Source organism: Mangifera indica, chromosome 18 (assembly GCF_011075055.1).
Source record: "Mangifera indica cultivar Alphonso chromosome 18, CATAS_Mindica_2.1, whole genome shotgun sequence".
NCBI classification, from domain to species: Eukaryota; Viridiplantae; Streptophyta; class Magnoliopsida; order Sapindales; family Anacardiaceae; genus Mangifera; species Mangifera indica.
This window is the reverse complement of record NC_058154.1, coordinates 8,147,723-8,174,624: the sequence shown is the minus strand read 5'-3', so window position 1 is coordinate 8,174,624 and position 26,902 is coordinate 8,147,723. Positions and strand designations below refer to the sequence as shown.

The following is a 26,902-nucleotide window of genomic DNA, read 5'->3' as shown; positions in this document are numbered from 1 at the left end:
CATCATTCCCTTCATCGTCACCTCAGCCACAACCAACCACCACGGCTTCCGTCCGCTCGGGTCCACGTTCGCGCACTCAAAAAGGGAAGCAATTGGAAATCTCCAGTAGCCTATAACTCAAATTAGGCGGCTTCAATACATTCATTGATGCACAAGACCAACAACGGTATGGGTCCATGTGTGAGCGCAAAATCTACCCATGTAAGTATATTCACGCTCACACTCTTGAGCAATTAGGAATTCGTAATGAAATTGATGAGCTAGTGAATAGATTGAATTGGCAAAATTATGTATATGTGGACTGCCCTGCGTTTATTGAGCTCACCCGTGAATTTTATACAACATTTCAATTTAATATTGCTGAGGAATTTGATTTGTTTACCAAGGGGATAGTTGAGTTTAGGATAATGGGGAAAAAATGTTCATGTTCAATTTCTGAATTTAACATTGCTTTGGGGTTTTTGAAAAAAGAGGATGAAAAGAGTGAGCGCTACGTACGATCCCAATGTGATTACAGTCCTGATTTTAATCCTATTGAATTATGGCATGAATGGTCAGTTGATGTTACCCCTTATAATCCTAGTGCTTCTAAGAGTTCGTATTTAAAAAGCCCCGTGTTCAAATATTTACAACGATTCTTAGCTTTTAATTTTTCTGGAAGGAGGGATAGTGCAGGTACCATTTCCAAAGTTGAGTTTTATTTTTTATGGTGTATGGAGCATAACATTCAGGTTAATTTAGGCTTTTGGTTACTCACCCAATTCCAGTCAGTGGTCCAGAAAAAGAATAAACCCTTAATCCTTGGTTCATATATTACTCAATTAGCCGTTAACTTGGGTTTATTAGATATTTCTAATCATAACATGCATACTACTTGTGAGGTGGAACCATTGGATATGACTTGTTTAGACAGGATGGGGATTGTAAGACAACAAGCAGATGGTAGTTTCAGTTTCCTGCAACCTGGACCAACGGCACCGCCTTATTCCAGGCCAAATAGGCAGCTCAGAACGCAAGCAGAAGCAGATCCCAACAGTACCCAACCACAAGTAGATCTTCCATCATCTTCCTATACTCATTCATTCGACAGTATAGGGACCCAACTGCAGAGATGTGAACGAAAATTAGACCGTATGGAGCATAATCTGCTCGCCTTTTTCCATTCGCAAGGATTCACGCCGCCATCTCCACCATCTCCATAATTCAAATTGTTCTTCCTTCTCCATAAAACCAGAGAAGTTTCCTCTTCCTTTTTCTTTTAAATTTTAGTTTTATTATTATTCTGTTTTGTTTAAACATTGAGGACAATGTTTGGTTTAAGTGTAGGGGAGGGTGTATTTGTGTTTTATTTTCTGCTGCTTACTGTTCTGTCTTTCAGTCCTATATTTATTTTTTTTTTCTCTGCTCTGTTCTTATGTTTTATCCTTCTGTTCTGCTTTCAATTTGTTCAGTTCTATCAGTTCTATTTTTTTTCTGTCAGTTTTTTGTTATGTCTTCTTTGTGATATGTTTGTTCTGCTATGCCTCAATTTTTTTTGCTTTGTTTTGTCTATGTTGTTGCGCCTTGCTGGATAAAGTTTGATTTTTATGGCAGCTAGTATATCCTTCCCTGTTTGTAGTCAGCCAAACAGTTCCATTAATCTCACTTTGAATGAATTAATTTGTATGCATGCCTTGGAATTTAGCCGATTCAATAGGAGAACATTGCGCACTGATTTGTTAGATTAATTAGGGGTATGCATTTAAACAAATTTTGATAATTGAGTGCTCGAGTTTGTTTGAAGTTGAGGTGAATTTATTTAACTCGTGAGTTTTGAGCCGAAAAAGATTGAAACATTCATATCAATCTATATTTTCTTTGATGAGTGATATTCTTCCATGTGAATATATCTCTAGAACTTGCTTTGAACCGTTTCGAGACCACATTGAAATATGCATGCATGAAAATGATAAAGGCATTCTTGTTCGAACCCTTTAGCTTAAAAAGCCAACCTATTTTAATTTCCTTAGTTAGCCCCTTGAGCCTTACAAAACCCTTGATTCTTTGTGCTAAAACCATATTACAAACCCAAGCCTTCAAGTAAAAATCCTCACCCAACCATGAAAATAAGCAAGGCATTTAAACAAGAATTTGTTGCTTGGTGAATTTGTTGTCTTGAGAAATTTAAATGTGGGGGAAAAGGGAACTTAATTGTATAAGAAGAGATGATGAAAAGAAGTTGGCTGAAGAGTGCTATTGAGATTGCCTTATATTGTTATCTTTGCTACCCAACTCTCTTAGTTATTCAAGAAAAAGAAAAAAATGCTGAAAAAGAAAAAAAAAAAAAAGAAAAGAAGTTGAAAAAGAGAGAAGAGAAAGGCAATGGCAAGTAGCAAAGAAATGTGGTGAATATGGTGACTTTAGCTTTACATTTTTGTTCCCCTTATATGTTTAAATGTTTTGTTAATATTCATGGTTTTAACCTTTTGTATCCATTAATCCTCACCTTTACCCAAAGCCCCATTACAACCTAAAATAAAGCCCTTTTGATTTATGCATGTATATAATCTAAGTGGTGGAGATTTGGTGCATAAGCAAGCTTATGGTAGAATGTTTGCATTGGAAGAATTTGAGCGAAACACCGAATCATTAAACACATGAGTGATATGAGTGATAACCATGAGGATGATTCACCAAAGCTTTATACATGCTTCAGAATGCGATTATCTTGATTTGTCTTTGTGCATACTTCCTTGTAAAGTTCGATAATGATGTGTGTTGATGCTTGAATCTTGGTTGGTTTGAATCTTAAGGTATGTACACTTGTCGGTATCGTGAGAAAAGAGATTGATGGAACATTTTTTGTGTTTGCTTTGTTTTTGTTTTTGTTTTACTCGAGGACGAGCAAAAGATAAGTGTGGGGGAATTTGATAAAACCATTAATTGCTACTATTTTGATTTATAATTCCCTTATGTTGTGTGGAAATTTGATTTAATCTAATGGAATTACTTATCTTTTTGCATTTAAGAAGTTTTGAGCAATTTTGGAATAAGTTGGGCCAAAAAGAGGAAAAACTGAAGCAGATATATTAAACTGAAAATTTCGTAATGCAGACTAGGCGTGGGCACGTGAAAGATGAGAGCAGAATCCGGAAAGCAGATCTGAACGTCCAGATCTGTTGCAAGAGTCCATAAAATATTAAGATTTGCTTCCAAGGAAAGGGATAATCACCAGCTGGAAAAGAGGATTAATTGAGCTAGATAAGGAAGGAGATTTTAGGAAGAAGGATATATATTAAAGATACATATCTTTTCCTTTCTTTTTGGGAAGATATGTATCACTTTGTTTGATTGGATTAGGAGAGTAGTTCCAATTTCCAGATTTTTAGTAGGAAGAAAATATATATACTCTTATTTTTTATTTGAGAATGAAAAACGATTGTAATTAGAGAATTAGAGAGCAAAACATGTTCTACAGTGGCTGAGTAATTTATCTTGTTGAAGGGATTTGAAACCATGGAACTACAATGATTGTGAGATTTATTTTGTTCTTTAATGCATCTTTTTGATTATTTGAGTATTGATTATCTTTCTGAATTATTTGTTATTGATTGTGTTGGTTGATTTCTAAGGCGCACGATTAGTTTATCAATTAATATAATCTATTGCTAGTTTAGATGTTGAATCCGTAATTGTTCAATCCATCTAATCGAAGTGGCAACTAAGTTTATCGTTTGCTGCGTCAGAAGCGATAATCCTAGGGAAATAATCAACTAGATTAAATGCAACGTCGTACGTTTGTGTTGTCTTGCTTCGTTGGTCTTTCTAATTCGTAATGCTATTGTTTAATTAAATTCGAGATCGTATCCAAATTATTAATCAATAAGGGTTAATTGGAATACATGTTTTTGGTTAACTAATCGTAAGGAAGGACAGGTTAATTTAATACCACAACGAATATTTGAATAATCAATTTGATATTTTGTTTCGATGATCAATCGTAGTTCCAATGGTGGATGTGACCGAAGACCAAGGTTTGTTAAATCGATTTATTCCTTTTAGATTATTTTACTAAATTTTTAATTAGTGTTATTCATTATAATTTGCATTCACTTCAAAACCCCCCTTTTTATTTATTTGTTTCGATTTATTCGTGACGACATACTAATCAAAGCTCTTCGAGGGAACAATCCCTACTTTCCTTTACTACATTTTTGTTGCAGGAATTTAGGATTTAATTTGGGTGTCAACGACAGCACGTACCATAACTCCTCCCGGATTAAAGGTTATGGCCATTTAAAGTCTGCTTGTGCATAAGCTTGGGCCTGAATCAAGTTGACCTCTCGGTTGGCTCCTTCAAGCATCCAATCATCCTTGAGTGAGTTGGTTTTAGTCTCTAAGCTCTCCATGAGCCTAACTAAAGCATGTTGCATCTTGTAATTGGCCCAATTGGAATGTGTAGTGGATCCCCATTGATGACTTAATGCTTCTACGATGCCTCCATCAGTATTATTACCCATATAAATCTATCTTGTTTCCCTCAGTATTCAATAAAATTTCACAAAAGCTTCTCTATCAAGAGTTCCATGGTCTGTGGCTCCTAAGTTTACAGTCCATATACGATGAGATTCAGTTAGTAGAATAGTACTAGAAACATAAATCTCACAATTTGAGATAAAATAAGACAATACCTTCTTCAGCTTCATGCCTTCGCAGGGCAAATGACCTTTGATCCCACAGTTATAATAGGTTAGATTGGTTTTATCTCTTTTTCCAATACGTTTGCCTCGTTTATGATTGAACTACTTGTTCTTATTCACAGGTCTTGGGGCAATCTCTTTTCCTTTTTTGGATTTTTGCCATTTTTGCTTGTAACAAGAAAACTTCTTGAAACTAGACTTAACAATATATACGTGAGCATTTGATCCAGTAGCCTTTAGGTTCTCAACTTCCAGTTCAAGATAACAAGCAATGTCATCAAAAGTCCTTATGTTGACTTTTATGTGCTCCCAACTATTATGTAGAGATCGTACAACAACTTGAACTTGTTATTCATTAGTCAAGTCATGCCCAACCTTTTTCAACTCAGTCATCATGTTTGACATTTCCCTTAAATATTGCTTTACCATCTTATTGGGAACTTTCTTATATGTATCAAACTTGATAGTCAACTATCTCAGTTTGGAGATAGTTGTTCCTTTAAACTTCTCCATTGATGCCACCTATATAACATTTACAGTTTTAAAAGCCACCCATATAACTTCTCCAAAAAACTTCTTGGAATTGGACTCAACAACATATACATGAGCATTTGATCCAGTAACCTCTAAACGCTCAACTTCCAGTTCAAGATGACAAGCAATGTCATCGAAAGTCCTGATGTTGACTTTCATGTGCTCCCAACTATCAGGTAGAGATCATATAATAGCTTGAACTTGTTATTCATCAGTCAAGTCATGCCCAACCTTTTTCAACTCAGTTATCATGTTTGACATTTCCTTTAAATGTTCTTTCATTATCTTAGTGGAAACTTTCTTATACGTATCGAACTTGATAGTTAACTGTCTCAGTTTGGAGACGATCATTCCTCCAAACTTCTCCATCAGTGCCACCAACATAATATTTATATTTTTAAATTGCTCATACTGATAAGCAATGTTATCATTCATTGAGCTGTAAGAATTTCTTTAGTAGTTGAATCTTTCTTTTTCCAAGCATTGTAAGCGTTCATGTTTGGCAGCGTTAGGATTTTGCCCTTCAGCCAATTGAGGCTCTTCTATAACCCAATTAACAACCTCTAAGACATCCTGTTCATCTAGGATATAATGGATTCTCATTCTTCAGATCTTATAATTGCCCCTATTCAATCTTTCTCCCTTATTCAGATTGTCAATACTATTTTTTAAAGCCATTATTTATCTAACTACAACGATATGCCAACACAACACCAACAATAAGATATTTACACATTTTATTGTTGCAATTGTGCATTAAAAAATTAAAATATTTCACACAAGACATAGAGTCAAAAGTTTTCTATTTTCCCAATTATCATCTATGACACAAATATTTAATATTTTAACAATTAATCCAATTGCATCAATGTATATTGTAAACGAGAATAGTTAAATTCTACTAATCTTAGAATTCTCACAAATAATCATAATAATTATTAGATCAATATATAGTTCAATCTATTTATAATTCAAAAAGAAGTTTTATATAATAGCATCACTAAAAACAGAAAATAAAGATCAAATAAAAATAAATATAAGTATGAAATTCAAACATTTCAATGACTAGTTTCAGTGACTAGGACCATTTTTTACTAGAACTAGAATCTGAACCATCCTTGATCTGCGACTTATAATTGTTGAAACATGACATTTTGACAATTAGTCGTTCTTCCACTCTATACTAATCCTAGAGACAAAATACCTCTTTAGTATTTTTAATGATCCTTAGAGTGACTTTATTCAAGATAAAGTTCCTACATTGTTTGCATTAGCCAACATGCCTCGCACTTTACTAATTTGGGAAAATAGAAAGAGTTGTAGATTTTCTTATGTTCATAACAATATTTCACTTTTTTGCTAGTCATAACTCATATAAACAATCCCAAAAATTCAATACTTTCTCATCATCTAGGATAATATTGGCAATTATGTGGGTCTAATAATCGGACATCGACATCAAAAGTCCATATATCCATTTATTATGAGTTAAAGATATGCCCTCATTTCTCAATTCTAATATTCTCTCAGTTGTGGTCCAAATGTGAGTGAAGAAGTTATGCTCCGGATTCATCTTATAGCTTAGATAGTAGTCTTTAGTCAACATTTTCACCCTATATATGACCAACAAATGGATGATCAAAATTACATATGCATTACTATATAAACAACACATGTTCACATATTTAACAATGTATAATTCAAAACTATGATCTGAAAAACATCTATAAGTGTTCAATTCATGCAAAAATAGGTCATACATTTTAATCGATAGAATCTGAGTCTACACAAGTTGTTAGACAGATACAAAAGCATGTACATGCTTTCATGGGCTAAAAATTTGGCTCATGTGCCACCATGCACTGGAGAATGTTTCTCACATGCTGCCACACATCGGGGAAAGGTCCTTATGTGCCTACACGTGCCTTCACATGCCAGTGTTGGATTTTTCCTTGCGAATCAAACTTTGATTATTGATTGGTCAAATGTTAACTATTGAAAGTCATTTAACTCGTGGGTTGAGACCTAGGTTAGGTCACCTAGTTGACCAATGGGTTTTTAACCAACTTGTTGACAAACAGGTCAGGTAATCAGGATTTTCCAACTCGATTTTGATTCACGACAAAAACAGAACCCTAGCAATTTTGTTGAGAAAATTAGCCAACTTTTAGCCATCAAACGATGATGATTTGATAGGGCTTTTGAAGCTTGTGACTCAAAGATTCATATTCATGTAACTTCTAGTGAAAACATTGCCAGATTTCATCAAATTTAATGCAAGAATGTTAGGGTTTCTAGGTTAAAATTTGCCACTAAAATTCGATAAATTTGATGCGATTTTGATGCAATCTTTTATAACTAAACATGCATATCATATCTAGAATTCATCCTAACATAATTCTAGGCAACAATTATACAAGATTACATTGAATTCATCAATAATTTGAAAACTTGCCCATACAAATTTTTATTAAAATTGGTCATTGTTTATAACAATTAATTTCTAAAACATGCTTCAAAATCATGCTTATATCACCATCAAACATATAACCATGCTCTGATACCAATGTTAGTGAAAATTAAATAATTCCAAGATCATGAAAAACATACCTGGATTCGATATTCTTATACTTTGATGATGATTGGTGATTCACGTGTTCCAATTATCAATACACAACACAATATGCCTAATTGTCTTTCTGTATTCTGTGATAATTTTGTAGAGAAGGAGTTGCAGAAGAGAGAGTGTAATTTTGAGAGTTTAAATATGAGAGGCAGTTGGGAATTCAAACATTAAAATCCCAACCATAATTAACCTTTATAATTGCCAAGGGTAATACAATTATTTTCTCTGCAAGCGTTAATTAATAATATGTCTTAACCCTAATAAATCAGGTCAACCCATTATGGGAGGACCGGATTCAATAGATAATTTAGGGTATCTATGAATATGAGGGAAATCATTGAAATCGAGACTGATTTGACACAGTTGGGATTCTAAGTAATCTAACCCTTTATATGGTTCAACTTTACTTAATTTGATTAAAATGATTTTAAATTAAAAAAAAATTAATATTCAGTTATATAATATTAGTTTGGGGGTATTTTTATCTTTTCAGTAATTATATAAAAAAATTAATAGATTTTGTTAGCAAATTTATTTTAGATGGAGGAAAATTGAATTTTTAAACTTAAATAATAAAAAATCATTTTATCAAAATTCGGATGTGAAAAAAATATTCGGCCTAGTTTTATTGACCATGGATGAACTTAGCATGAATTCTTGGAATTTAATCGACCTTGCAAAATTTTATGGCAAAGATCAAATTTGCGACAACAGACATGACATGTCATATTAAGCAAATAGTGAAAAGTAAATGTCCTTTTAAACAAAAAAAATCAGAAACCTTATCCGAATTGAATTATTTTTTTAAAATTAAACTAATTATATTAAATAAAATAAATTTTAAATTTAATAACTGATATTATGACCTCTAAATTAAATAAATTAATAATTTAATATTGATATATTATCATAAAAAACTTAAATATATATTCTCGTGCATGTATCATTTTCTTTTCTATCTTTCGAATTACTTTAGTTGCGAAATGAAAATGTGGCCACAGTGGGCTGGAGAAGTAACATGGGAAAGTGTGACTCGCCATGAATGGCATTCAATGCTTCTCCACCAACCGCATCTAACTTCCATTAATTCTTCTTCTACAAGAACTACCAGCTAGCGATTTTCTATTCGTCTTCTTCTTTTCATTGCACTTTCGCTTAAAGGTGGTTTATTCATTTTGAGCCATTTTATGTTGCATATTTTCTGTTGAATTAATTTGAAGATTATGGAGAAGATAGAGAAGGGAAACAATGATGCCCCTATTGGTCAATCTCCGCTGCCGATGCTGCATAGATCGAGGGATGAAAATGATGTGGTGGCAGTGTGGACGGCGGAGCCGGTAGCGCGATTGGTGCCGATGGCTCTATGTGTGGCGGCCCTCGTGGTCATGCTAAAAAACTCTGAGACTAATGACTTTGGCTCTCTGTCTTACTCCGACCTTAGAGCTTTTAGGTTTATATTTTAAATTTATTTTGAATTTTACGTACTTTTTGTTTCTTTTTATTGATTATTACGTACTTTATTTTAAAATGAAGCATGAATAGTCCTTCAGAAGTCAAATATTGTAAGAAATTCTGTCATCTGAATAAGATAAAAGACTTTGGTTTATGAATTAATTTTCATGGAGCAGGTATTTAGTGCACGCCAATGGAATTTGTGCGGGTTATTCTCTTCTTTCAGCTATTATCGCAGCCATGCCTCGCCCCTTCACCATGTCTCAAGCCTGGACTATCTTCTTCCTTGACCTGGTACTTACTGCTAAATGTCAATTGTTGTGTTGGTTTCTATGGTCCATTGTAAATTTGAGTCAAATTATGTACTTAAAACTATATACATAGTTTTATTCAATTAACAATAAATCCTGAAAGCCGAGTCTCCAGCAAACAAGTAAATAAATTTTGTAAACATCTGTTGTCCCAAACAAGATTTATAGCCTTTTACCAAATTATGCATCTGGGCTCAGGTTCTGACTTACTTGATTCTGGCTGCCGGAGCGGTGGCAGCCGAGGTGCTGTACCTGGAAGAAAAGGGAGATTTAGCCATCACCCGGAGCGCTGCTTGCGGCACATTCGCTGGATTCTGCCACAAAGCCACCGTATCTGTAATCGTCACATTTGTTGCAGTGCCTTGTTATGCAGTGCTTTCACTGATCTCCTGTTACAAACTCTTCAGCAAATATGATGCTCCCATCACCTATCCAACCACCAAAGCTATTGAAATTCCTCCTGTTTTCCACGGCTGATCGTCTCATCATCATCTTCATCAATCCCCTTAGTTTCATGCACTGACCATAAAATATTATATATACAATAATAATAGCCAAGATGTGAACTTTGCAATGTGTTCAATTTATTCCCATTGAATTTTGTTTAATTTCTTCGTGTGATCATCAACTTAATTTGATGTATTATCTGAACATTAAATCTATGCATACAAGCGTTTTTTTGAGTACACAAATAGATACACATAAGATATGTCATTATGTGTTTGAGTAATTTTAAATTAATAATAAAATAATACTTAATCACAATATGTATATATCTGTGTACACATAACATTGCTCTTATATGAATTGCGATAAATGTGTTTCGTCTAGTTCCGATTTGACAACCATTTGTACTCCATGAACATAATTGGAAACCATCTAATTGTCAAGTTCTTTGTTTATATTGAATTTGACAATATTTATGCATATAATTATCCTTAGTTATCTTCTTCACTATAAAAAAAATTGATATCCAGGTAAATTCAATTATCTTCTGTATTTAAATATGTGCCAGCCCGGGTTCAACTTGCTTGTTTTAATTCATATGAAAATATACAAAGACAGAAGTTAGTTAATAATTTAATTTAACTCATAGTATACAAGCATGTAAGGAAAACGGTTTATGTATAGTTTGTGTTATGATAAATCTCTGTTATTAGTTTGCTTACCTTCTGTAATATTTAACTCAACTAATTGGACATGGAATTAGGCTTCAAAACATTTCCAAACAAATTACACAATTAGGATGAAAAGTTTGATGGATTTTTAGTTAAAAGGAAGTTACGATTTCATCTTCGTCAGTTAGTTAAGGTTCTTATGCGGTCAAAATGAACTCTTTGAGGTCAACCCTCCAAACATAACTACTTCGTCAGGTAACTACTTCCCTGACGAAGTTCTTTGTCTCCCAAGGCGTCTCTGACGCCATCGGCTCTCCAAATGGGAAGAAAGAGATTGCCGAAAGAAGAGGATGCTTCGGGAGGGAGAGGCCGTCAGTAATGGAGCCGGAGATGTCGCCGAAGATTTCAAAACCAAACCCTAGGGTGAAACTGTCATTTTTTAAAACTTAGGTTGGGGAAAAATTTTAGTTTTCAAAGTTTAGGGGGGTAAAAATAAATTATATTTTAATTTATTTTTTAATATTATAGAGAAAATGACAATTTTACCACCGTTATTTTTAACTGGCCATGGGTAAGTATTTGGTGTTTTCATAATTAAAAGGTGGAAACTTGTCATTACAACATACATTGGGTGGGAAATAGCCGTTTGGCCTTTTGAAAACAACATATGTAATTATTGTTTGAATCAAACCTTAAAACCCTTGGATTTTGAAATGTTAGGTGTAAATGCGTACCTTACATCCGAAAACTTAGAAAAGAAAAAACAGGATTCACAATGACTCAAGGTGGAAAGAGCTTAAACTAATGTAGTGGCAGTACAGGAATAATTTATTTTTGTTTGAACTCAAAGAGGAAAAATTATATTACTAAATTTAAGTATATTTGTGCTATTAAAAGTAGTAAACAATGAAGAAGTGACATGAAATACACTAAGAAAAGAATTAAAAAATTAACAATTCTTTGTTGGATTAATTACACAACTTTATCAATAATATTCATGTAATTAATTGATTGAATCATACCACAATTACGTAATTTTCAAGCATAAAGATTATAGAATACTCAAAATTAAAAATTTTATAGATTTAAACAAACCTATATATTATAATTGATGTAGAATCTATTTTAAATGTGATTGATTATCTATATAGTAAAATGGGTCTTCTTTCCCTACCTGCCACCAATAAGACGATATTATGATAAATAAATATTTATGCATGCATTGGGAAAGAGGATCTAACCTCCTTTTATAATAGTTATTGGGTTCTCCCATTAAAACCCGAAATTATGTAGAGTAGTAATATATTTTTATATTTTCCTTGGAGAAAATATTACTGTATTATAAGCTAACAAAAATTTAGGTCAAGGAAATGCAACTGTGACCAAGGCAATGACCTTATCTTGGAAGAGTCTACATGCTTTTTCTTGGGAAATAATTTAATCTGTCTTTTATTTATTTATTTATTCACTTTTTCAAATGCAAACAGAAGACCAAAATTTATACGGAATCAGCAGAAAGTTTTCTATAAACATTGCTGTAAACTCTGCACTTTTCACAACAACATATCATTTCTTAAAATCTTCGACTTATTTTAGTTGTGTGCAGAGTTCGTGTAACGATGGCGGACGAGGTGATTCTGTTGGATTTCTCGCCGAGCATGTTTGGCATGAGGGTGAGAATCGCATTGGCAGAAAAAGGGATGAAGTACGAATACAAAGAGGAGGATTTATGGAACAAGAGCCCTTTGCTTTTGCAAATGAACCCCATTCATAAGAAGATCCCGGTTCTTGTTCACAATGGCAAACCTGTCCGTGAATCTTCCATCATTGTTCAGTACGTTGATGAGGTGTGGAAGGACAAAGCTCCTTTGCTCCCCTCTGATCCTTATGAGCGAGCTCAAGCAAGGTTTTGGGTTGATTTCATTGACAAGAAGGTAAGTTAATTATTACTATTAGATTGAATTTTTTCTTTTTAATTTAAGTTTATTAATTGTTATTGATTGAATGAATTTAGCGTGCCTTCTATGAGGTTTCTAGTTAATTTAGTGAATGTTTTTGCTATGAATTTTAGAATAGATTTATGCGCATTTTCAGAAGCTTATAGTTTTTAGTTTAATGAATTCAATCGGAAGTTGGGGATTAGCATGATTTTTTTTTTTTTTTAATGATCGGGAATCCTACTCAGCATGGCTAAATAGGCAAACTCCAGGGTATAATGACTGCACACACAACTTTGTACCATGTAAGTCAGGTTTTCACTAGTCATGGTCTCATCTAGTTTGAAAACCAAGCCTTCCTACGGATTCTACAGCTTCACCACTTTTGTCAGCCCCACCGGATCGGGATGATTTTGAATAACCCAGTTATATGATGTGTTAGATGTGTTAAAATCTTTCCTGATTCATGGCAAAGAGGGTAACCCAGTGAAGAAAATTGCAGTTTCATGATGCTGGGAGGAACACATTGAGCACAACAGGGGAAGCACGGGAGGAGGCAAAGAAGGAATTCATTGAAATAATAAAGACCTTGGAAGAGCAGCTAGGAGACAAGCCTTACTTTGGAGGTGAAACCTTTGGCTACGTCGATGTATCGTTGATCCCTTTTTACTGTTGGTTTGAGGCATATGAGACATATGGCAAGTTCAGCGTAGAGGCAGAGTGCCCCAAATTCATTGCCTGGGCTAAGAGATGTATGCAGAAGGAAAGCGTTTCGAAGTCGCTCCCTGATGAGAAGAAAGTTGTGGGATACGCTGCAGAATTGAGGAAGAGGTTTGGGATTGAATAGATAGAGAGAATTTTGCAAATGGGAAATGGGTGAATGAACCCAACAAGCAGAATGTTGCTTGCTCTATGAGACTTGTGTTCTGTTAGTGCGTGTATTATTGTAGTTTTGCTTTCCGAATAAATTGGTGAGAATATGGATGTAAAATTCCATAATTAATGCGGAAGTTTTGAACCCTTGAATTGAAGCTTAAGTATGGAGGCAGATGATTAATCTTGACTAGTTCACCTCTCCGAAAACTCTCACTAAAATTCTCGTTATTGGTTCATCTATTGTGGATTTAGTAAAACCCAACTGGTCCACACTTTTACTATTTCCCCAAATTTTTAAATAAAAAGTGTTTAGGGTTTACTTTAATGATAATATTAATTTAAAGGTTTTTAAAATGATTTAACTGATTATTTTATTAGTTTATAGTTTAACCAGTTCAACTGATTGGTTTAACTTAATTTTAAATTATTTTATGAATTTCTTTAAGTAGGTAGATAGAAATATGTGTTCAACTAACTAGATAAACTTTTTATTTAGATTGTTAGGTATGTCGATATGAAAGAGGCGAAAAAATATCCAGGTTTAACGTTGGCGTTCTTGCAATATGCCAAATTTGTTCTAACCATTGCTTAAATTGATAAAGAAAGTTGCGTCTATGACCCCGTAATGCTCATAGTCTTGTATCTCAAGATACTGTCAATATTACCGACTTTAACAGCTTGGAAAAGATGAAGAAAGATATTCTTCATTAAATCCCCCATAAATTTAATATGATTTCAACAAAAATGTGCTCATTTCACAAGCCTAAATAAAAAATTGAATGATTTTAACACACAAATTCTGAAGAAAATTCCTAAGCAAATTCTCTCAGTGTCCTGCTTTTCGAAGAGTTTCTAAATGCCAAACGAACAAAAATGATTGAATGACATCAGAAAGACCAAACCTATTAATCAAGAACTCCAGGAAGATGCAGCTCTTAATATCTACTTCCTTCATAATCAGCAATAAGAGATTTTCTTTTTAACTTGTTGCTTCCAAAGCCTAATTATCCAAAGTGCAGTCTACAAGATTAGGAAAATCTTAGAAATTAGTTTAATTACCAACAGTAACAGCTTATAAGAAGGCATAACAAAAATAACCCGGAATGATATTAAATTTCAAAAAACAATCCCAAGCTCAGAGTACCATGGTTACATTCAAAGTTCAAAACAATCCCAAGCCTAAATAGTCTGGCAACATCAACACCTCACCAAAAAAAAAAAAAGTCTGTGATGAACATTGAAGACTGAAGAGACTTACCAAACGGAAGAGAATGATATTGAGTCAAGTTTGCAGATTTATGAATCAATGTAAAGATGATTGGCTATGTACGGAGAAAGATTGAGAAGGGAAGAATGCAGCTCTGTGGCTTCCTTGGTTCTTTGGTGAGCGATACAGCAATAGGAAAGAATAGAAATCAAATTATCAAATTAGGGCTTAAGCTTGGTCAAACCACATTCAATGGGTTTTGACCGGTTATCTGATTCATCAGGTTTGATCAAGTCTTAAGCTAACCCAGCTTATCACATAAACTAGAGTAGACTGTGGACTGATTTCTGATTGAATTAATCAATCTGATCCAATTTTGAAAATAGTGGTTAAACCCATAATATCTTATTGAATTATATTGCCATCCATTTATTAAATAAAAAATATTATTAATGGTAGAATACAATTAAAAATTTTTTTAACATTTTTTCACATGAATTAATTTATTTTTTTAATAAAACATGTAATAAAACGTCTCTCTCATAGATTAAATTTTTTTTTTAAGTAACCACCATTTTAAAATTTTAAATAATTCAGAAATATAGACTCGACAATAATCTAATCAATATGACTTTTAATAATGAACTGAAATAATCATTATATTATTGGCATAAGATACATTCATAAGTATGATTACTAGCAGTCAATTATAGATCGCTGGTCTAGTAGTATTGCAAAATAGCACCTAACAAGTGATCAAAATCACATGTTACGTTCTATTAGTCCTGATTAAATTTCGGCCAAACGACTATTTCCCACTCAAGGTTTGATGTTTTCTCAAATGTCCCCCCTTTAACTATGAAAACACCAAACACTCACCCATGGCCGGTTAGATTTAACAAAACCCTAATGCCTGAAAATTTTATCTCTTTTTGCCTCCCTAAACTTTAAAAACTAAAATTTTCCCTTAGCCTAAGTTTTAAAAAATAGCAGTTTCACCATAGGGTTTAGTTTTGAAATCTCCGTCGACCGTTCCGGCTCCATTGCCGACGCCTCTCCCTCCCGAAGCAGCCTCTCATTCCGGTGAATGCTTTCCTCCCATTTGGAGGCTCGATCGGCTTCGTCTTCGCCTCTTCGTCTTCCGGTGAATGCTTTCCTCCCAAGGCGAAGACGAAGCCGATCGAGCCTTCAAATGGGGGAAAACATTCGTCGGAAGGAGAGGCTGCTTCGGGAGGGAGAGGTCGTCGGCAATGGAGCCGGAACGATCGCCGGAGATTTCAAAACCAAACCCTAGGGTGAAACTACCATTTTTTAAAACTTAGGCTGGGGGAAAATTTTTAGTTTTTAAAGTTTAGGGGGGTAAAATTAGATTTTATTTTAGTTTATTTTTAATATTATAGCAAAAATGACCATTTTACCCTTACCACGGTTAGGGTTTTGTTAAATCTAACCGGCCATGGGTGGGTGTTTGGTGTTTCCATAGTTAAAGGGTGGAAACTTGAGAAAACATCAAACCTTGGGTGAAAAATAGTTGTTTGGCCTTAAATTTCTCTCTAACCTTTTCACTTAAGAAAGCAAGTGTTGAATCTTAATGTTTTAATTATGATAAAAATTTAAGTTTAATTTACTAATATATCTAAAAAATACATTACAAGATTGACAAAATGCAAAATTTGTAGATAAATCTGAATCAAGAAAATATTGGTGAAAATTTGTCATATCTACCCCGTGACCAAACTGTGATCAAACCATACATCAATCGTTCAACCTTTTGAAAATAAAATGACATAGTCCAATCATGACCTAAATTAAATATTAATGTTTTAAAGTATTAATTTAGCTGACCAAAATCAATTAGATTTATTTCTTTTAACCATAAGCATTAATTGTCCCACCTATGACATTTCTTTTCACATTTTCTTGCCAAGTGTCATCTCTAACTAATTGCTTGTCGCCATGTGTCCAAGAAAGCTTCAAAATTCATTGTTTATTATCATGTGTCTAATTCCATTAAATGTCATAGTTAGGACATTTGAAAACCTTTCCAGCCGTGATATTTTCATCTGAATTGTTGTTAGATTTGTCCAATACGTCACTATCATGTGTCAAAATATTTATTGTCCTAGTCAGATAATTCTGAAAATTATCCCAACTATGACATTTTCATCTGAATTGCTATCAGATTTGTCCAATGCATCACTACCATGTGTCAAAATATTTATTGTCCCAATCGGACCATTCTGAAAACTATCCCAATCGTGACACAAAATTTAGTATAAGTGCGATGCATGTAAAATTCGTCCCTCCTATGCAGTTTTTCAAAATGTTCCAACTATGCCATTTTTTAAAATTAAACTCATACTTCAATCGTGCACAACCTGGTTGTTAATGTTTTATTATTACCGAGTTCGAATATTAATCAGAGATTTGAATCATAAATCAGCCAAGAATTACATAAGATCAGTATAATAAATCATACACAAATCAACACACCAAATTTACTTGGTTTGGGTTCAAAAGATTAGAACCCTACATCCAAGACAAAAGAATCCTCTAGCAAATCCACTAATCAGTAAGAATATTGTATAACTTACAGATTCAAAAGCCAATCTAACATTATAGATGCAAACAGAACTAAATCCAGCCTTGTGGACTCAAATCCTTCCTAAACCCGAGCACTATAACAACCATATACACTGACTTAAGAGTTTAGACAGCGAGATTGAAAGAAAACCAGTGGATTTATGCATTTCCTAGCAGCTCTAATAGAGAAAATATGAGGAACCAGAGAGAAATATACACGCCCAAAAGCACCCTGTTTTTTTCTTCTAAAAACAGCTAACAAAATGCCTTTCTTTTTTTCTATTTCTCAATAAACCAACTAATGGTTTATATCTATTAGTTAAACGACTTAACCAAGCAAAGACTAAACTGCCCTGGACAACTACAACCCAAACTTTGCTCAAACTTTTTCTCCTAATTACAAGACCGCCATTAGTTTTTTAAGTCACAGATTCACAAAACTCCAACTTGACAAAAAAACTAACATATCTAAGGACTCTTCTGTAGACCATAACACACTTACAGTGGACAAATTTTGAGCAAATTCAAGGCATCCTTAAACTTACTTAATGGCACAGGCTTTGTTAAGATGTCAGCTGGATTGACATCTCTTAATATTTTCTTCACATTAACTTTACCGGCAGCCAACACATCTTTGATGAAATGTAACCTTACATCAATGTGTTTTGTCCTCTCATGAAATGCAGAATTTCTGGACAAGTGAATAGCACTCTGTGAATCACTAAAGACTTTTGGAACACCAATAATCAGCCTCAACTCAGAAATAATTCCCTTCAGCCACAGTGCTTCTTGAACTGCTTCAGTTAATGCTATGTATTCAACCTCAGTTGTTAAAAGTGCCACAATGTGTTACAAATTACACTTCCAGCTTACAACATTTCTACCAAGGGTGAAAATATAACTAGTGAAGGATCTCTTTTTATCACGATTAGTTGTAAAATCTGAATCACAGTATAACACAAGCCATAATCAGATGTACCCTTCAAATACCTCAATAACTATTTTGTTGCATTTCAATGTTCTTTACCTAAATTACTCATAAATCTGCTAACAAGACTAATGACATATGTTATATCAGGTTTAGTACCTATCATTGCATACATTAGACTTTCCACCACATTAAAATATGGTATATTCTTCATGAAATCAGATTCATCAAAATACAACAATCCAGTAGATTTTAATTTAAAATGAGCACCCATAAGAACATTCACACACTTTGCATTGATCATATAATATAATTCAAGTACTTTTCTAATATAAGTAGATTGAGACAAAGTCAAACATTGTTTCATTATATTCCTACTTATATCCATACCTAGTATTCTTTTCGTAGGACCCAAGTCCCTCATTTCAAATTCAGAATTCAGTATACATTTCAAATCAAGTAAAACTTTCATATCCTTAGAAGCTATAAACATGTCATCCCCATAAATCAGTAAATATACAAAACTGCCATTTTCAATTTTCTTAAAAAAAAACACAATGATCATAACTACTTCTGGAAAATCTAATTGAAAGAACAAAATCATCAAATCTTTTGTGTCATTGTCTAAGAGACTGTTTAAGGCCATACAAAGATTTATGAAGTAAACAAACCTTATTTTCATTATTAGGTTTCACAAACTCTTCAGGCTATTCCATGTATATTTGTTCTTCCAATTTTCCATACAAAAAGGTAGTCGTAACGTCCATTTGTTCTAATTCTAAATCAAACAAAACAACAACAAATAACATTAGTCTAATAGATGTATGCTTTACCACGGGAGAGAATACCTCATTATAATCAATGCTTTCTCTTTGTGAGAAGCCTTTAGCAACAACTCTTGCTTTAAATCTTGTTTGTTCAACACTTGGTATACTAAGTTTTCTTTTGAAAACCCATTTACATCCAATTACCTTTTGACTTTTAGGTCTATCTACAAGTGACCATGTGTGATTTTTCTATAGAGAAGTCATCTCAGTCTCTATAGCTTTCATCCATTCATCCCTGTATTTACTTTTACACACTTGCTTGAAATTAATAGGTTCATCCATTTCTAGTGCATCACCTATCTATAATGCATATGAAATAAGATCTACATATGCATACCTAGAAGGTAATTTAATTTCCCTTTTAACCCTATCTCTAGCAAGCTGATAGTTGGACTACTATCAAATTGAGGACTTTCTTCTTGACTCGGTAGTGGTGGTTGCTGATTCAAGTTTGAGATTTTGTACTTTGAAGCACGAATTGAATCCAAACCCAATTCAGGTCCACCACTAGACTTTTGAGACTGCCTATGAAAACTAGACTATGGTGTCTCCATCTTAATTTGAACCTGTCCTGATTGATTACTAACAAATAAGTCTTTATAAAATTTTGATTCATTAAAAACTACATCCCTACTTATCACACATTTCTAATCATCAATCAACCACAATTTATATCCTTTTGTACCAGTAGGATACCCTAAAAAAACAGTTGTTAAAACCCTAGGATTTAATTTTCCCTTATTCACATGAACATATTCATGACATCCAAAGGGTCTCAGATGACTTAATGATGGTGGTTTTTTATTCCAAAGTTCCATAGGTGTTTTAAAATTCAATGTAGATAAAGGTGATCTATTAATTAGGTAACATGTAGTGGCAATTGCATTTGCCCAAATCTTTTACTTAAACCTAAATCTGCCATTATATGCCTAACTTTATCCATAATGGTTCTATTCATTCTTTCAGCTAACCCATTTTGTTGAGGTGTTTCAGTACATGTTCTATGCCTAAGTATTTCTGCTTTCTTACAAAAATTTGAAAAGAGTTTATTACAAAAGTCCAATCCATTATCAGTAAAACCTTTATTTTTTTGTTAGTTAGATTGTCAACAAGTGTTTTCCATTCTTTAAAACAATCAAAGACTTGATCCTTATGTTTTAAAAAATACATCCATACCTTTCTGGAGTAATCATCAATAAAGGTTGTAACTCTCCGTAAGCTTCAAACTTTTATTGTTTGAGAGTTCTGTTCACTTAAAATGTGTTCATATCTTGCAATCAAATATTATGGGCGCAATCCTGTATTAACTAGTGTAGTGGGTGAAATCTCAGATATACTACCTATAGAAATTATTCTAGAGATAGTGAATCTTCAAGACAGTTTGCTTGGAGAAGTGGACATAAAAGACTTGCAAGAGAAAGCTCCGAACCACTCTAAATGAGCATTTTTACAACTCTATATTTTAAATATTATCTATTATTATTGGTATTTATTGTTATTTATTGTTGTAATCAATATTGACATTTGTTGTTACTATTATTAGTTATTTCAGCTTGTTGTTTGTCTCTGTTGCTATTATTGTTTATTTCTACTTTAAAATTTATTACTATTGAATTTATTATTGGTATTTTGGTTGTGTGGTTTGTAAAGTTTACTCTGGAATTTGTTACAGTATATCATTTAATTTATTCTTAAGAACCTATTCACCCCCCCCCCCCCTCTAGGTTCATATTAGCCATTACAAAAGTATTTAACAACAAGGAAATCTTATAGCTTCCAATGATGTCAGTGATTTCCAATGAACCCTGTATGTTTCAACAAAACATTTCAAGATATCATAACCGTGGGATTAAACAACACATATTCTCAACAATAAATCCATGCATTTAATCAATTCTAAATTCAATATTCATTATTAATTGATATGCATATTGATTATAGAATACTAAATATCAATAGGTAGGGAATTAGATGAACTTGATACGTTGTACTTAATGTCCGATCAATTCTAAATTTGATCGATTATTGATTAGGTGAAACTAGTCATCCAATTCAATAACACATATAACCAAAACACGATGATTGTGAATGAGTACATGTATTGCTTCTATAGCTTTTGGGAAGGGAACCTAGCTCTTTTATAATAAGTTTATTGGGTTTTCTCGTTAAAATCTCGATAGACTACAATAGCCCACGTTAGTCACCAAAATTAAAAGGCCCAATTTGAGGTGTAATTGGTCTTTACAATATAAACATATAATACCTAATAAATTGATTTTGGAGCATACATTTGCTTGGTTTTATTTTAATCAAATATAAAAATATAATCAATGTATGTCCACAGAAGAAATTCCAACATTCTCCTCTTTGGGCAACATTGATTATCAAATTTTTTTCTTTTAAGAAAAGAAATCTTTTTTTTTTGGGTAAACAATATTTCTACTTTTAAAGTGGCCACTCATTTTAAGAAATACAACATAGTTCAGGGACAACACTTTAGCCAAACAATCTTGATTATTAATAAAGAACCAAAACAATTTATATGTCTCAAAACAACATAAGACATCCATGATTACAATTACTCACAACTATATTACATGGATCATTAATTTAGAAGTGTAGAAAGAATAACATCCAAAAGTGATAAGAAAAATATGTTATCACTCGTTAGTGCTCAATATGATTTCTCTTTAATCAATATGCTTAAATATAAAAACTAAAGAAATCCACAACTTTCGATGAAATAGTATGTTTCATCAATAGTCTCAAGATAAACAAAGAAACATACTAATACAATTGTCATATTTAAGATAAACCATATTCTTGAGACATATGTTGTATAGATACAACTCTCATACTCAAGATGAACCATTTTCTTGAGACACATATTGTATACATATATTTTAATATAATCAACCATACAACTACCATACTCAAGAGAAACTTTATTCTTGAGACACATGTTTTACTATAACCACATATATGTGCATATATAAAATATAATTATATATTTATTTCAAAATGAACATAATCAAAATAAAATTATCTACTCAATCATAAAGAATATGTCATTGAGTTGGCAAATTACAATTTCTCCCACTAACCCTAAATATAAAAAAGACCCTAAATGCCTTCATGTTTTCAACATGACTGTATGACCTACTGGTCTTAGGCATTTGGTTAGGAGATATAACCTTATCAACTCTGTATTTACACACTCCTTTATAACAATTACCATATTTATAAGGTTCTTGGTTGTGTGATATTTTATTTCTTTACATATCGATTTATTTGCGGTATTGTTGTTATGAGTAAAGAACACATAAGCACTATTATCATAGTAGATTATGCATTTTTTTGGAAATTGAACAAGTAGTTAAGAAAGCAATACTTTAATTGCACATCTTGAGACAAATAGCAGGTCATAAATTTCATGTATATGGCTAAGGGCACTACTTAAAACAACTTGATATTTTATCTAGAATATGATCTTTTTAATGAGTATAATAATATATCTAGACCTAGATTTCATTATATCTTGATAATAATCATTATCCTCAATCTTTTGTTAACATCTCATTACCTCTATAGTTATAACATAGTGATCAAGATATAGATTTGCGAGGTGTCAATTGAGAGCCTCAATTGCAAAAGCAGTATCAAGATTTATGCATATTTATGTATATATCTAACTTCCAATAGTTCCATTGTAATGCGATGTTTTATATATTTATTGTTGTGTTTCTGATTTATAAATGAGTGGCTAAATTTTACTATTCTAGGAACTAAGAGCTATCTTTCGATCCTCATAAACTTGAAGTATTTTTATATTTTATATTTTAATAATATCGTCGATGTTTGACTTAATGAATGGATTTACAGTGTCTTGTGTTCAGTTTAGGGCTCAATTTTACACATGTTAGTAGGTTCAAGTGACTATCGAAAGGTAGGTGTAGAGTTTGCGCTTTCATTCGTTAAACTTGAAATCTTGATACTAGAAATAAATCGAATCCTTGTGGAGTCATTGGAGTCTTAATAATGCTAGAATTTTTTCTTTGGAGCCTTAATAATGCTAGAATTTTTTATCAACACGACATAAAGATTCCCTTTGCTTTAAGACTCCCGGTTGGCTAGGGTTTCTTGGGAGATGAGAGTTTTTAGTGGCATTTTTTATAATTTTAGTGGTATTTATAAATGTCACTAATATTTTTAAAGACATTAAGACAAATTCCACTAAATCTAGTATCACTATAGGTTTTAGCAGTAATTATTTACAACATTGATATAAATACAAAATAAATGTTGGCAAAAGTTTGACAATGTTCTAGCATTTATTTATGGCATTTAGAATTGCCACTGAATTTAATTTTTTTTTTTTGCAAAGTTAATTAACATACAATTAATGGCATTTGTAATTCTTGCTAAAAAGTAAATACCATAATTTATACCGTCATTTGCAATTGCCGCTAAAAGGTGATGACCATAATTTTCACTAACATTTGCAATTGTCACTAAAGAGTAATTATTATAATTTCTACCATTAGTTTATAATTGCCATTAAAAGTTTTTATCATAATTTATACCAACTTTTATAATTTTGATTAAAAACTATAAAATATCCTCTTTCTGTCAATTATTATGATATTTAATGGTAATTTTAATTGTTATAAAAGTTTAAAAAATTAATCAATAAATTATTATGACATTTATAATAGCTACAAAAGATTTTTTTTATATATCAATAATAGCCTTATATATATATATATATATAACTAACAATAAGCTCTTAATTCAACCTTCAACTTTCGATTATAAAAAACAAAAATTATATAATGTAAGAAATATAACAGATTTTAAGTTCCTAAAAAATAAATTGTAATTAATAAAATCTAGCTCCAAACAATCAATCAATTCATATATGTAACACGGAAAGAAAAAAAAAAAGAGAGGAGAAAACTATAAGTAGATAATTAAAAAAACTAAAACAAATCAATTTATATTACTTAATCAAAAATGAAATAATCTTTATGAGAATACTATAAATTAAGCGGGACAATTTACTAAATAGAAATTCAATTCAATAATTTTATTGAATTATTTATCAACCTAACTACTTTCAATTACAATTATTGTCTCCTTTTGTTGCGCATTGGATTGTATAAAGTTGAATAATCCTATTTACAAATCAAACAAAAAAACACTATCAAATTAATGGAAAACAAGAATGACTAGATTCCAAATTGATAAGCCATAATGGAGAAGTGATCAAGGCACGTTTACTAAAAAAGTAACAAATGTAGCGAAACCACCGGTATAAAAGGAGTAAACTGTCCATTATAGGAAGAAGCAACATTCCTCCATCATACAATAACATCAAGAGCAGCCAAACTGCAATGTAAAACAAAATAGACTTCCTAAAGTCCTCCTAAACTCAAGTTTCGCATTATGAAAAATAGGAAATATCAAAGTAGGTACAGTTGTAATATTATGAATGCTCTATTTTCTGTTCTATGCATATATTCCATAGACATACATAAAGTAGATGCAAAAAAAAAGAAAAAAACCACATTGAATAATCACTAAAGAAAATAAATAAAATGAACGAAAAACCTGGCTATCCTTTGGTAAAACTTAGTCGTCTTCTTGAAAACAAAACTGCATATCACATCAGATTATGACACAAATAATCGTATAATGCTCAAACACCTGAAACTGAACTAAACCAAATTATTATAAAATACAAAAATAAAAGTGAACCCACCAACCTATGCACATCATTGTACGCATATGAAAAGGATATCTGGGTAGTCCTGCATTGCAACAACACAATAGTTCATTAAATTCAAAGCTCTCTCACCGTTTGGTTTCTCAAACTCATGAATTTGCGAAAACCTGCCATAACATTATGCAATAAAAACAAACGAAACAAACCAAAGTATAAACAATTTGCACAAACGATTACATAATTCCATCACAATCTTCCATAAACAAACTTTCAACATTTATCATATGACAATTTAAACCGTTAATTAACAATAGCCCTAAGTCTCTAACAATATCCTTAAGTGGAACTCATCTGAGAAACTACTCCCAAGAAAACCAATGAAATAGCTTGGGATACATACAAATTGAATATATCAATGAGGAATTTTATCAAATGCATAATGTTATGCACAAGGAATTTAAAATCAATACAAACCCGTGATATGAAAAACCGGTGTAAGGTACCGAGTTTGGGCAATGGTTAAATTTGCAATCATTGGGCTCTCTTCGTGCCCTAGACTCATCCATTGGCTTGATTCAGTGTGATTTGAGCCAAAGTGAAGAGGGAATGTCAGAATAGTTTTGAATTCAAATCGAATTCGAATTAACTCTTGTTCGAAATCAATTTGACTTGAATCCACCCCTACCTAATAGATATCTCCAATTTATTAATTTAAAAAAAATAAATGATAACAACTAATGTTGAATGTACTCAAAATACTCCCTATTACCACGAAACAGTATCTAAAATTTTTTGCCAGACATGAAAAAATATGTCCAAAACTAAAAAATTAGTTAAAGGAAAAATATAAATGGTAAACCTGAAAAATTATTGTAATTAAACTTATATATAAAAGAAATTATTAAAATGTTATTAAACAGCAATTATTATAAAATGCCACAATAAATTTTTACTTTCCATGATTTTTAGTGTCTTTAAATAAAAATATCATAAAAAAATTCTTGTAAGTATTCTTATAGCCCCAATTGTCATAAATGACCGATAATATCATATTTGACAATTATATTTGTAATTAACGAATAAATGAACGATAATATTATCCACTTGTGGAAAAAATAAAGATTATAAGATTATTCCTGGAAAACAAAAAAATAAATTATTCCTTTGTATAAGATTATTCCTGAAGTAAACATAATATCCACTTGTGGATCTTTTCTCACCAATATTTCCAACCCAATCTATATTTGAAAGCGCTTCTAGCTTCAAATGAAGGGCTGGTTTAAGAATAGACCATAACTCATGGTTCATTTTATGAACATTAACACTCTGTTGCACCCTTACCATTGAAGTCTAGTTGGAGCTTTTAAAAACTGACTAAGTTTATTAACAAGATAACTCTAATTGCACTTCTTTGTAAACGAGGATTCTTAAATAATTCACTGTCTTCCACAAAGAATTTAGTCCCAACAACCATAAGTGTAGAATTAGGATTAGCATTACTCACGTTTGTTTAAAAAAGTTGATCCACTATGTATTTAGACTGTGATAAATGCAGATCATCACCTGATCTGTGTGCTTAAATTCCCAATAAATAGCTCAATTCCTTTAGATTTTTAAGAGAAAAATGTGTGTCTAAATCAACCACTGAACCTTCTATATAGGTAGAGTTTGTTCTTGTCTATAAACTAGAATATAAACTGTAACCCGATCTATTTTTTAAACAAACAAATTTGAATAGCTGACAAAATCTTTACTTGGTAAAGATGTTTCTAATTGCCAGACCAAGCTTTGAGTGTCTATTTTAACCCAAATAAGGCGTTGGACAATTTACATACATGATTAAAATTCACGTGGTCTATAAACTTTTCAGGTTATGCCATATAAATATTTTCAGTTAGATCACCGTTAAAAAAACATTATTAACATCAATCTAATGTATTTTCCACTTATATGTCATTGCAAAAGTAATAATCACTCTAACAGTGGTTGGTGTAGTAACTAGACTAATGCTTGTAGTTAATTTATACATTGAGTTTGTTGTAAACCTTTCGTTACCCATATTGCATTTAATTTTAGAATTGACTCATATGGTTTGTACT

General features: G+C 32.1%; 2 protein-coding genes across 2 annotated transcripts; both read left to right on the top strand.

Annotated features, from left to right (window-relative positions):
• The first annotated feature begins 8,972 nt into the window (after positions 1 to 8,972).
• LOC123202329 (CASP-like protein F16) lies at positions 8,973 to 10,210 on the top strand. The gene is made up of 3 exons (XM_044618204.1): positions 8,973 to 9,289; positions 9,468 to 9,585; positions 9,801 to 10,210. Exons 1-3 carry the CDS (start codon positions 9,063 to 9,065, stop codon positions 10,077 to 10,079), a joined length of 624 nt encoding a protein of 207 aa, XP_044474139.1. The 5' UTR covers positions 8,973 to 9,062; the 3' UTR covers positions 10,080 to 10,210.
• A 2,045-nt stretch (positions 10,211 to 12,255) lies between these two features.
• On the top strand, positions 12,256 to 13,688 carry LOC123201466 (probable glutathione S-transferase). Its single transcript, XM_044616982.1, has 2 exons — positions 12,256 to 12,654; positions 13,160 to 13,688. The coding sequence occupies exons 1-2, from the start codon at positions 12,340 to 12,342 to the stop codon at positions 13,502 to 13,504; spliced, it is 660 nt and encodes a 219-aa protein (XP_044472917.1). The 5' UTR covers positions 12,256 to 12,339; the 3' UTR covers positions 13,505 to 13,688.
• Positions 13,689 to 26,902: the final 13,214 nt, after the last annotated feature.